This window comes from Grammomys surdaster, unplaced genomic scaffold (assembly GCF_004785775.1).
Source record: "Grammomys surdaster isolate TR1022 unplaced genomic scaffold, NIH_TR_1.0 150, whole genome shotgun sequence".
NCBI lineage: Eukaryota > Metazoa > Chordata > Mammalia > Rodentia > Muridae > Grammomys > Grammomys surdaster.
Genome location: NW_021604608.1, coordinates 1,716,008 through 1,729,226, shown reverse-complemented (window position 1 = coordinate 1,729,226; position 13,219 = coordinate 1,716,008). Strand labels below are relative to the sequence as shown.

The 13,219-nt window shown below is 34.0% G+C and overlaps 2 protein-coding genes across 3 annotated transcripts in view; one reads left to right on the top strand and one right to left on the bottom strand.

Annotated features, from left to right (window-relative positions):
• Positions 1 to 2,885, top strand: part of LOC114619395 (ligand-dependent nuclear receptor corepressor-like protein) — a 141,485-nt gene extending 138,600 nt beyond the window's left edge. For both annotated transcript variants that reach the window (XM_028765207.1, XM_028765204.1), the window contains one exon: positions 2,633 to 2,885. In XM_028765207.1, the coding sequence (XP_028621040.1) occupies positions 2,633 to 2,807 (175 nt within the window). In that variant the 3' untranslated portion in view covers positions 2,808 to 2,885. The remainder of the gene's footprint in view (positions 1 to 2,632) is intronic.
• A 1,638-nt stretch (positions 2,886 to 4,523) lies between these two features.
• Positions 4,524 to 13,219, bottom strand: part of Ncapg (non-SMC condensin I complex subunit G) — a 28,398-nt gene continuing 19,702 nt past the window's right edge. The window contains exons 15-21 of the mRNA XM_028765209.1: positions 11,859 to 12,040; positions 11,258 to 11,432; positions 9,164 to 9,325; positions 8,810 to 8,945; positions 8,424 to 8,495; positions 6,032 to 6,101; positions 4,524 to 5,088 (exon numbers count right to left, since the gene is read on the bottom strand). Of these exons, the coding sequence (XP_028621042.1) occupies positions 4,974 to 5,088; positions 6,032 to 6,101; positions 8,424 to 8,495; positions 8,810 to 8,945; positions 9,164 to 9,325; positions 11,258 to 11,432; positions 11,859 to 12,040 (912 nt within the window). The 3' untranslated portion in view covers positions 4,524 to 4,973. The remainder of the gene's footprint in view (positions 5,089 to 6,031; positions 6,102 to 8,423; positions 8,496 to 8,809; positions 8,946 to 9,163; positions 9,326 to 11,257; positions 11,433 to 11,858; positions 12,041 to 13,219) is intronic.

The window sequence follows — 13,219 nt, the reverse complement described above, 5'->3', positions numbered from 1 at the left end:
ATTCAGTTGTCCAGAATTCATTTGTCCAGCTCAAACCTGATGCTGACAAGCACACTACAGTCATACAATCCAAAAACCCAGCTTTTCTGTGCATAGTGACTTCTCACTCCTTCTGAAGAGACAGACATGGATCCCATTTCTGTCTATGCCCAAACATTTTTCCCATTTTGCAGAATTGAATCGAGCTCTTTATTTAGCTGATGCTACAAGGAAGCTTCATGTATTCAAAATGGCTCTCCTATGGGACTATTGCTGCCTAATAAACCTGTATATCACAAGAATTGTGAGAATTAAGTGGTAGCTATTAACATGAGAGAATCATGACAGAATTAGAACTACGGTAGCCGATAAGATTTAGTATATGGTGACTGGGAATGAGGTAACAGAGAAAAGACTTTTCATAAAGAGCTTGCCTGGACTGTAGCAACTGTTCTATAAATGATATTTTCAGACATGTAGATCACATGAAAATTTAATGTTTCTTTGAATGTTGTCTAGCTAACAAAGTTTACTGTGAGCCAATGTCACATAACCAAAATTGCAATTTACTGTCACATCACAGTTCTAGCCATGAGCAAGCCTAAATCAATTTAAAGTTAGATATACTAAATTTTCTTTATCCTTAGAATTATCAATAATCATTATCACAAACAGTTGAAATTCCATGACCCTCAAAATACAATTACAAATGCACATACATACTCTCTAAACTGTCATACTCTCTAAACTGAGAGATTACAAATACTGAAATAGCGTGAGATTTCTACGTAACCACTTAAGAGTCCCTGTGTCTCAGTCAAGGTTGGCTGCATTGATGGAAGAAACCTGACTTAGCATAAGTAACTCCTCCAGCTTCCTCCTTTGACTGGACTATTCAGTGCTACACATTTTAGCTGATAATATAGCTCCATATTTTTTTAAAGTATTTTAAATTGCTCTTAAGCTTAAGTTGACAAGATGTCATCTTTTTCATACAAATAAAATTAGACAAGGATACTTTAAGGTATTGAAAATAATAACGTACTTATGAAAATATTATTTTTCTTAGATAAATGCATCATTGTCAAAACTTAATTTGTGACCACGACTTGTATTTTTCTCTTTAGCAATATACTTGGTATTTTAGCTGTCAGCCCACTCCCATTGACATATCTCTATGGCTTGCCTTACGTTCTCAAAAAGACGGCTATTGCATACTTGCTTTAACTAGTAGTTCACCCACTGACACTTGCCACTCACTCACATCACTTGCCAAACACAGCATGTCTTAGGTCAATCCCTGCCCAGTAACACAACAAAACAGAAAACAAAAATCCTCTAATAACAAAGAAGTCGTTTCTGTAGCTAGAGAGATGATATTTTAGCAGTAGCAAGAGAATCTGATAACCTCTTCTGAAAGGCAGCACTCACATATGCACTATACTCATATGCACACACCCACACAACGCACATACATAATTTAAACAAAACAAAATTCAGGTAATAAAAATACCATTTTTATTTTTCTTTAAACTAGTAGCAATCCTTATAGTAAGAAAAACACCACTGTCTCACTAACTTAAAAAAAAAAAACATGAAATACCCAGGTACCTCAGTCTAACAAATAAACCAAAATTTTTCTTTCAAAATTTAACATTTCAGGTAACTGTCATTTAGATTTTTCTGTCAATTGTTATTTTATTTTTAAAAAATATATTCATATTTACTAATTACATCCAGTAACTAAGCTAACTTATAATTGTTACTTTGCTAATATCTAATTATATAAATTGAAATTTTACATAATTTAAATTTATTTGTAGTAAAAATATAGTAGAAAAGGACTGCCTAGAGGGGAAAAAAAAAGAGAAGCATGGAGACTGTCAACCAGTGTTGGTAAAACATAGTGTAAGGAAGAAATCAAAGGGAGGAAGAACAGATGGGTGGGTAAGCAAAGAAAACAAAAAAAGAGTTGTATGTAATCGGCAAGCAGGATACTGATTATCCTGTAGGTGCTGCCTGTGTTCCTGTGTTGAGCTGGCCACGAGAGGAGATTGAATGGATGACTCAACACTCTCCTACCAAACAGGCCTATTTTTTTGTCTAGTCTTAATGATAATCAGTCTACTAGAAAACTAACAGAGGAAGCAAGAGAAGAGGAAAACGATGTTTCTAGTACCACACCAGTTATAGTATGACATAGCTCATATTTCTGGGACACAGTTTATCACTGACAAAAAACAGTGTTTTTCATTTGTTTATATCATTACCATATCTGCCTTTTCCTGAAATTAAAATGATTATTTATTGCATGTGAATGAGCTTAGAGCACAGCAGGAATTAACAAATGTTTATTCTCTTAAAAGTAGTTCTGATGCTAAAGGGTTGAACCTTGCCAGTAAGTTAAATGCCTTTCTTATTTAAGCTAATGTAATGCAGTGATTGATGGCTTTTGTATTGAGATATCTGCGTGCACATGCCATATTTACACATGATATAGTTCATCACACTCAGTTCACTAAGACAGCTATAGAATTAGAGGTGTCAGGATCATAAACAGTTTGCTTTAGAGTACAAAAAATATTCCAGAATTTTCTACAAGGTTGACAATTTGAAATTTAAACTTAAAATGCCTTACACTTTTTTTTTACAGCATGCTACAAATGAAAACTGATGAGAAAGTGGATGTGTCTGATGGGAACCCAGCAAGCTGCCCACTGAGCCCCATTAAGATGTGCCTTAATCATCCTATTGAGTGGAATCTAACAGCGGCATCACTAGCAAGCTGTACAGTTCATAACCAAAATCTCAAAAATGAAGAAAATTAGTCTGCAACCCTTGCACTATCTTTATTTTTTATGTCAATATTCTTTCTCATGAAAACCAATTGATACTAAAATATTTCTAGTCCTGTGATCTGTCTTTATATTAGGTCATTAGCATTAATCATTTTATTATATTCTGTTTTTACATACATTAAACAAGACATTGTGGGGTTTTGCAACAAAAGCAAATTTTGATGTTCTCTTTTTAATCGGTGAATTTTTTAATGCCCTCAGCTTAAATATGTAATGGCCTAGTTCTATTTCTGTGCAGTTTTCACATACGACAAATTCTGTAATTTAGAAACCTAGTATTGTAAAGATGTGTGATAATGACCTAACCCATGAACAGTTGTGTAACAGGTGGATGCTAACTACCTCGAAGCAAACTGGGAAAGGCAAAGGTATCAGTTAGAAGTGTATCTCTTCTAAAGTTATATATGTATAGAAAAAGATTGATTAGCTTATCAAATAGCATGATTTCATTCATTTAAAAAAAATGGGTCACTAGTTCCCTTTCTGTAATTTAAACCTCTCATCTGTGGGCCATGAGAGCAGTGGCACAATTGCATGTTTACTCTTCAGCAAACTTGTGCCTCAGTGGGAAACAAGAACACTGGTTTAGTTCACAAGGTTGAATGGAAAAAAAAAAAAAGAGTATCTGTTTTTATACCTGTTGGTTTTATTGTATTTTAGCAGTTTGCTCCAAAGTTTACAGGAGTATCCTGTAGAAGCAGGACAATATTCCGTAGAAGTGCTAATGATGCTAGGTATACTGCAGCCAACAGCTGTTGTCTAAAATCTGAGTAGTACAACTACTACTAGTGGATCAGTGCTTAAAGTCAGAGGAAAACATTGGTAGTGTCTACATGATCATAGCGTCTTTCCTTTTGGCTGCTCTGCACGTGTATAAATGAGATGATAGTTCATTCCTAGCAGCTTTCCCTTACACCATGCTAATGTGCCATTTTAGCCCTGCTTACTTCCTATTCCCCACGAATTTACTTTAAGACAGGGATTTAACAAAAACTATAACAATAAGAAATATGAAGCACAGGAAAAGACATAGAGCCAAGAGATAAAGAACAACAGTGTTTTTCATTGGTTTATATCATTACCATATCTGCCTTTTCCTTTTGCTTAATAAGCATTCTTGCTTTGTAACTCTGACTCCTTTTCTGAGTTCTATAAAGCACATATGTATATAGAATAACCTTTTAGTTCTAAAAACCAGCAATATTACCTTTCACTCCATCTCAGAACATCTGTTAAATAGCCTCTGATAAATAAATTTAAAGAAGCAGAAGCACAATTAATAAAAATTTCATGTTAGGACATTTTTATCCAAATAAAAGGTGTTTCTCTGGGTTAGGCAGAAAGAAAAAGGACTACTTTTATACAATGCAAGTTTCAAAATATTTATGTTTCATAACAGTGACAACTTCAAAAGATAATTGAAATTAAGTGAGGAAACTGTGCTCATAAATCAGTACATAAAGGTGGCTTCTTATAACTTTTATTTCCTATTAGTATTGTTTATTATTCAAGGTAGAATATATTTTGATGTGCCAAAACCCAATGTATCTTCCATGATTAATGTTTGTGTGAACACCTCCCTAATCTAGAATTATTCATAAACTAGTGTTCCTATATGGAAAGATTTATGAAGAGAAATTACCCATTGAGGTGAAGTTATCAAATAAATACTCAGTATAGGAATGATGTAATTCTCAAAGCCATTGTTTAATGGAAATAAGGAGTGCTTTGATTCATTATGCTGGCCCTCAGTGGTCCTAAGCAGCTTTCTGTGTAACTGTATGTACTTTACCCTTCAAATGCCATTTGTTTGATGTCTGACATATTCACCTATGTTACAGCTAGTCTAAGCTTCTCAAATATAAGCTAGTGGGCTAATTATAAATCTTTCCAAAATGTCATAGTTTCATAGGGTTTACCTAGGAAACCTATTTAAAAGCAGGTTTCTAGGCCCACCTAACATTCTGATAAAAACCAGTCTGGATTCATGCAGATGGATCACACTGACACATGCTGAAGTCATGTGGCATCATTCATGTTTCCAGAAACACAGCAAGCATTTCTGATTTTACCATAATAACTATTAAAGCAAAGATATAAGCACAACTTCAAAGGATTCTATCCTCATCAGCTCTCTTAACTTGACTCTTCATTAAGAAACTCTGAAAGGTTAAGTTTACTTTTCTGTAGCGCAGCTGTTTTGGCTCGTCTGGGTAATCTCATCTTCATTTCTGATGGTGGTTCATGATCACTAAATAGATGTTAAAAACATTCATTTAGATATAAGCTTTAAAAATCTGAATATTTATAAATAAAAATTTTGGTTTCTGATATTCCAATATTGTGTAATAGATAGTCTGAGTCTAATAACTAAGCTTAAAACTAAAATTTCAAGCAATAACCAAAAAACAATGGCTGGATGGCTGTCCTGCCAAGTGAATCAGAAAACCTAACTAGTCTGGTCATTTTTAATCCACTGGTAAAACCTGGTGTCATACATATAGGGAAAGAAGCAAAGCACCAAGCTTTTACAGTAAAGCTTGTAATTACATAGGGACCATACAATTGTCCTAAAGGATTTAGAATTCAAATGGAAAAAAAACAAAAAACAAAAAACAAAAACAGTACTATGTTAACTTAGTATATTACTAAAACATTGTAAAGTCCCCCCAAAAGCACTTTAACCAAGACTTAATCTAAGAAAGCATGCAGGGTCCAATACCAATGACTAAACAAATGCAAGATAGCTATAAACTTTTCAAGCTCAGCCATGGCTTGACAGTGACTTAAAAAAAAAACAACTATTAACACGAACCACTAGTACATTAAAGTTATAAGCAGAATTGTAACTGAAAGAATCCAAATGTTATCTAAATCAAGATAAGAGTCATGTATATAAGGTTATTAAACAATACATGGAAATACATGAGAATACATGGAAACTCTTGTCTCAATACCAAGAAAATATATTAAACTACTACTAAAGCCAATGCCAACTAATAAAAATATACACCTCTTCTTAAGTCAAATGTTCTAGATAAGTTTAGACTATTTACCAAGATCACAGATAAATTATAGTTTTTACTATCTTATAGTATACAAAGTTTCTCTCACAAGAAAATTACAATATTCTACTTCTGAACAAAATGAAACTGATGGGCATCTTCTCTGTCTTATAGAAATACATGACATACCTTTCGGAGTCAGTCCCCGCAGTCTGGCGTCTCCTGTTGGTCTTAGATGAAACTGGCGCTTTTCTACGTCCTTAAAGACAGTATAACTTATTGGCAAAATTTTTAATGGTTTCGTGTTTCCAAATCTAGTTTCCAAGCCATCTAAATCTTTTATTTTCAGCACAACAGTCTCTTTCAACACATTTCCTAATTCCTATCTACTCTGATGCTCTCAATACATAGTGGAAGGGGAAATACTAAAATTTATGTAAACTTCTTGGATGAGCACTACAAATATGTAACAAAGAGGTAAACTTTAGGTCACCACATATGGTGACAAAAACATCTCAGGCTGAGTGTGATAGCTCATTTGGTAAAGTTCTGGCTTTGTTAAGGATAAGAGTTTAAGTGCCAGAACCCAAATAACAGTGAGGAGTGGTGGCACATACTTACAATCCCAGCACTGGGAAGGCGGAGACAAGCAGGGGCTCTGCCTAGATCCCTCAGTGGCCATCTAGCCTAGCCTGCTTGGAGAGCTCCAGACTAGTGAGAAACTCTTGTCTCAAATATAAGTAGACCTCCACATGAACACTTATGCACACATAAATGAATGATCACACACATATAAAACAGTTTTCTATTACAGCAGAGGTAGAGTTAATATGGAAAAATTAGCAAAAATATTACAAGGGCAAGCTCAATCAATGAACAGTTTCTAAATGAAACTGTATTATATATATTTATCTTTGAAGCACTACATTGCTTAGCTAGTCTGGCCTCAAACTGATGGGCTCAAGCTGTCCTCACACAGCCTCTGGAACAGCGGTTATTACAGCTGACATTATTGTACCTGGCTTCAAAAGAAATGTAAACAGCAAGATACAGGTTGCTTGTAAAATACTTAAATTTGTACGTAGAAAATTCAAATGCGTTCGTAAATATAATTCAAAGTTGTTTTTTTAAAAAAAAAAAAAAAAAAAGAACCTTTATTCACCAGGGTTTGCTTGTTAGATTCTACAAGATTGAGAAGTCAGGATCAGGGACTGTGCTCAGTGGGTAACGTGCTTGCCTAGCGTGTAAAGATCCTGGTTTGCTCAACCATGTAAAATGGAGCATGGTGATACAACACCTATATTCCTAGACTGTAATCAGAGTTCAAGGTGAAATGGTGACTTTGAAGCTACCCTAGGATATATGAGAACCTATTCTGAAAAAAGAGAGACATAATAAATTTGGCCTGCAATGTTCTTCACTTATAAGAAATAGAATGTAGCATGTATATATTATGTTTAGACTATTAAAAAATGGAATTTTCATACTTTATTCTATAACTAAAAGTAATCTAATCAAAATCAATTGTTCATTTGACAATTTACTTGAAAATTGTATATCCTATTCATTGTTATATATCTCCCCCTCATATTTTATTTATTTGTTTTCAATAATGTATTTATCCCCAAGAAAACATCCAAAAATATGGAAGTAATTTGGAACAATATCCAGTAATTGGTGTTTAAATAACTGGTTTGTTATGAAACAATGTTATGGCCAGATTCTATTCTAGAAAAGATTAAATATACTTAGAACAGAGCCATAAGACTATTTTCAGTAATTAATATCATGTTTGGCTCATGGGTGGGACTATTAGTGTTCTTGATGGTAGGTCTGCCTGGATGTACTTTCTTACTCTTCTGTAATAAGCATGCATTGCTTTTGTAATAAGGAATTAATAAAACAATTTAAAAAGCCTTGAATTTCAAATCTTTTTCAAAATGATCCCCTACTATTAAACATGTATTTATTCCAGCAAATATTCAACTGCTGGATACCCCTTGGGAAAATGACTGGAAGAAAAATGAAATTAGACAGGGAGAAGGAAGTAAAACAAAATGCAAAGTCTTGGGAGGGGAAAAAATGCTCACTCACAAAAAATGCTAATACTTCTCACACCAATACTACAAATACAACTCAAAATTTAACTTTTTTTTCCCCTTTCCTTTTTTGGTTGATACTGAAGTCTCTACATAGCCCTGGCTGTCTAAGAATTCACTCTGTATACCAGGCTAGCCTAAAAACTCGCAGAGATCTGCCTGCTTCTGCCTCCCAAGTGCTAGGATTAAAGGTATGTACTCCATGCCTAGCAATTTAGCCTATTCTTAATTTATCCCCAGAGATCACATTATTGTATAATTTTTTGGTATATTTTTTATTCAAAAGCATATGGAACAATGACCCTACGATCTTCAGAAAAAGCAATAATCCCCATCATCTGAAGGAAGTAAAAAACAGCTATGCATTCCCAAAACATTCAAAAAATTTTATTTCTAAGACAGTAAAGATAAAGAAGCTTGCAAAGTTAGTATTTTCACTTGAAAACAACTGTACTTCAAGATGCAGTCAATGCACACATTACCTCTGTTAGTTTTTCCTTGAGTAGATTTTGCTGCTTGAGTTCGTTTTACATTCCTCACAGGAGTCATATATTCTTCCATATATGGAATTATACACACACACACAAACAAACAAAAAAAAGACAGTCCTATTAGCAGCTATTGAATGTTATAATGAATCACCATTCCAAAAGTGTGAATATTACAAAGTAAAAGCTCGTGGCAAGACAGGTAGTAAGAAATGTACTCAAATAAATTGAAAGGTAGAATAAACACATGATTAGCTTTTATCAAAAGGATTATTAAGAAAAAGGTTTTTGTTCATTTTTGAAATTCAATCAACCAAAATAAATATCTCAGTAAAAATAAAAATATAATTTTATAGATATTCAGGTCTATATGTATTTACCATTTTCATTCTGAAGAACATTTGTAGTTGTGTTGACATCCTGTGTTACCACACCTTGGTCAATGTCTTTACTTCCATTTCCTAACTGATTCTTAATCTTCTCCAAGGCTCTCAGACATGTCCTATCTGTTACTTGCTGGGAATGGGGGATGAGGGAAATGGAAAATAAGTAATCTTTCAAAGTTTATATACCAATATCAAGTTCGAAAACATTCTTAAATTACATGAAATTCATGAAAAATTATTTCAAATGAACATGCAGAATATATACGTATTACTTAATACATCCATCTAAATTCCACCTTGAGATACATATAAACACAAACTACTCAAGATTATTAAAAACTGCTTTACCTCCAGAATCTCATCCAGCAGAAGCAAGAGATCTTTTGTAACATTGCTACTGAGTTCTACTGAACTCAAAGCTTTTGTATAAACCCGATTTTCTGGTAAGCATGGACTTGTTAAAATCTCATTGCAAATTTTTATAGCCAAGTTGTCATGTACTGTTAAGGCCTAAAAAAATTAAATAGAAAAAAGGCTCTATAAAATAAAAATGCTTTCATCACAATACATACAGTTCTATATATCAATATTTCTAGCAAAAGGCTCATTTGCATAGTGTCTAAACCTAAATTTAGATCTCCCTGCCTCCAAAAGAAGCTCCTCCTTTTATTACAAGGTCAAGGTCTACCCCCTTTAGGATTGAAGTATCATCCAGTTGTTGATATAATCCAGGCTGATGAAAAGTGGGCCTTTTCCAAACTCACAACACCTTCCCTAAAGGTCAGTCCACACCAAGTGACCAGTCAACTGATGCCAAGGTACCACAGAGCAGCTTAGTTCAAGTTTCAGCAATTCAGAGAACATCTCAGTTCTGGAAGTCCTTCTACAACCCACTGGAACTCTTACTTACATGTCAATTCAGTCCAGCCTATGACCCCACCTACTTTGTTCACATTCCCAAGATGTCTGTCAAGTCACTGTTACTTACCGTAGACTGGAGACTTTCCCAAGATGTCTATCAAGTTGACCGTTACTTACCTAAGACTGGAGACTTTTCTCACATTTCACCAGCTTGTTTGCCTCTCAAACTTTCCCCAAATCCTCTCACCACTTCATCTCATAAAACCACAAATGAACATTAAATGAGTCTTCTTGGGAACTAAATCTTATCCTATTAACCCTTTAATACTAAGTCTTACATATACACTGCAAATAGGGCCAACTCTAGCCTTTGTATAATCATCTACACTATCTTTATACATTTTTCCTTTCTACTCAAACCACTTCTCAAATCCCAAGTGAATTTTAAAACTCTAATGAGTTTTAAAACTAGTAACACAGCCAAATCTGATGGCACATACCTATAATCCTATCTAATTGGGAGGCAGAGGTAGTAGAACTGCAAATTGAAGGCCTGCCTGATCATCATGTCTAAAAACAAGTAAAAAGGGCTGGGGATATAGTTCAGCAGTAAAACAGTTGTCTAGCACCTGTAAGACCATAGGCTTAACACCCTATAAGGCAAATAAAATTAATGATATATTTATCATTCCTATAATGAATCTTATACTTTTCTGAAATGCAAAAGTACTTGATGGCTAATCACTGTTCTTTAATATATTTTGCTTAATATCCTTTGTAATATAATCTTCCCAATAACATATGTGACTCAAGCAGAGCAGGCATTAAATAGCAAATAAATATACAAACAGAACAAAACTGTCAACTTGCAGTTGGCATCTGAAATCATTAACACATCAAATTTCTGTGTTCAAAGAAATGTCATTAAAGAATTGTAAAACCAGCCGGGCAGTGGTGGCGCACACCTTTAATCCCAGCACTTGGGAGGCAGAGGCAGGCGGATTTCTGAGTTCAAGAATTCGAGGCTAGCCTGGTCTACAGAGTGAGTTCCAGGACAGCCAGGGCTACACAGAGAAACCCTGTCTCGAAAAACCAAAACCAAAAAAAAAAAAAAAGGATTGTAAAACCCAGTTTAATTATAATCTATAGATGATTTTGTAGTTCTCTTATATGCTTCACTTAAAAGAAAACAGAAACCTTGAGATAAAGGCTTTTAACTTGTCCTCTCCGCAGCATTAGCAGCATAACAAGCCAGCCAGCATTTGCAAATGTAGCAACAGCACTTTACTTCAGTGACTACCTTGCTAAGTGGGGAAGAACGGTGATAGGAATGATGGCTTTAGTAGCTTCTAGACTGCAAAACATTTGCAGTGATCACTTCTATTTTCATTATTTCTCTACATTTACCAAGAGACACCCTTCCCTGCCTCCCATAACTGTTTTATATACCAGAAAAATAAAAGACTCAAAATATAAATGTAGTTCATCATGATTTAAAAAAACCCAGGAGAAGGATTCTTTAATCAAACAACAATGATCTTCATGCAGTTATATTTTCTACCCACAGGCTACCATACATACCTGATAATCTTGAGAATTCTTTGCCTGAGGATTTAATCCACTTGGTCTTGTCAGATCAACAAGCAATTCAACAACATTTGTGACATCTACTTCAGCTAAAGGAGATGACCCTGGGGCGTTGGCCAGTGTTTGCACAGTTGGAATAAAGGCTTCTTCAAAGCACTCTTGATTAGTCCTATTGAAAAACAATCTGAACCTTCAGTACAAGGCCAAGGATATCTGCCCAGCTGAAGACTTCAGATCCCACTAATCTCTTTGCGGTTTCTAACTTAAAAGTGCTGAATGAAATGATTTGACAAAAAACAAAAACAAAAAAACAAACAAACAAAAAACCCTCCAATTACAAGCAAGTTGACAAAATATTATCTGAGAGAAAAGTTTTAATTCTGAAATATGCACAAAATGACTCTATTGTAAAGATATAGTTCCTTTTATGCCTTATATATGCAGGAAAGATAAAAAATCTGGGTATATAAAATATATGTTACATTCTTATCATTCATCAACTGAAAAGTGTATCCAGAACAAAATGGCATAGATATAATTCAGGTGGGGAGAACTGAATCTCACTTTAAATAAGATGTTATCAGTGACTCACTACCTGCTTGCATAAGCGAACATGGGGAAAAACACTCCTAGGCAATGTCGAAGTTGAACATCCTCTTCAGTCACAGGATTATACCATAACAAAATAAGACGAGAAAGAATCCTGCTGCTGACCAAAAGCCCAGAGAACATCAGCTTGGCTAGTCCTTCTGCAGCTCCTGTCCTGAGTTCAGATACCTAGCAAAAATAACATTCATTAGAAAGTTTTTATCTCTAGTTTCCTTTTAAGCTTATATGTGATATTTTAAAAATAACTGTCCTAAAATTGTCATTAATTTTATTATGCATATGATAAAAGTAGGATCTCTGCAGGTCTGAAGCTAGACTTGACTACACAGTAAGTTCTAAATTAACCTGAGCTATAGAGTGTCACTGTCTCAAAACTCAGAAATAAAATAAAATACTCATAGGATTACAATGAATAGTGCTCAGGGAAGTTCTCCAGTAATAAATATCTCCCTTTTTAAAAAATCTCAAATCGATAACCTAAATTACACCTTAATGACAGGAAAAGAGCAATTAATCTGACTGTAAGGTAAACAAAATTTAAAATTGAGGTAAACAATAGACAATTTTAGGACAGTTATTTTTAAAATATCACATATAAGCTAAAAAGGAAACTAGAGATAAAAACTTTCTAATGAATGTTATTTTTGCTAGGTATAGTAAAAGAAAAGCAGCTATCACAAGAAAACTAGAATGACTGTCACTTAGAAAAGTAACTGAAATTTTTTTCTATCAAAATAGTAGAAAACCAAATTCATCAACACAGTGAAAGGACTATGCATCATGAGCACATAGAATTTAACCCAGAAATCCACTGATGGTACGTATGAAAATCAAGTAATGTTTGATATCATATACCAACATATCAAAGAGAAGAAAATCCCTCATGACCATATTGACTGAAGCAGAAAGAACATTTGACAAAATTAAACATCTTTTTATTAAGATATAAACACAAAATAGCCAGGGTTATAAGAATAGAAAGTAATTCCCTCAAAATGATAAACATTATTTATGAAAAACTCTGTAACTAACACCACATTTATTAACAAGATTCCCAACTTTTCCCCTAAAGTCACAAATATAACATCTGCTTCAGACACTTAATGGCTGGTGTTCAGCACTGTACTAGATGATGCAGAACAATTAAATAAGAAGTAAAAGACATGGAATTAATACTGTACCTATTCAGAAATGACATGGTTCTACAGCGAAAAAAATCCCAAGAATTTCCTTTTCAAAATTACTTGTTAATAAGCCAATTCAGCAAAGTTATAAAGTTAAACACATACAAATCTCAGCTGAGTTTCTATACTACAGCAGTGAACAATCCAAAAAGAAAATTAGAAA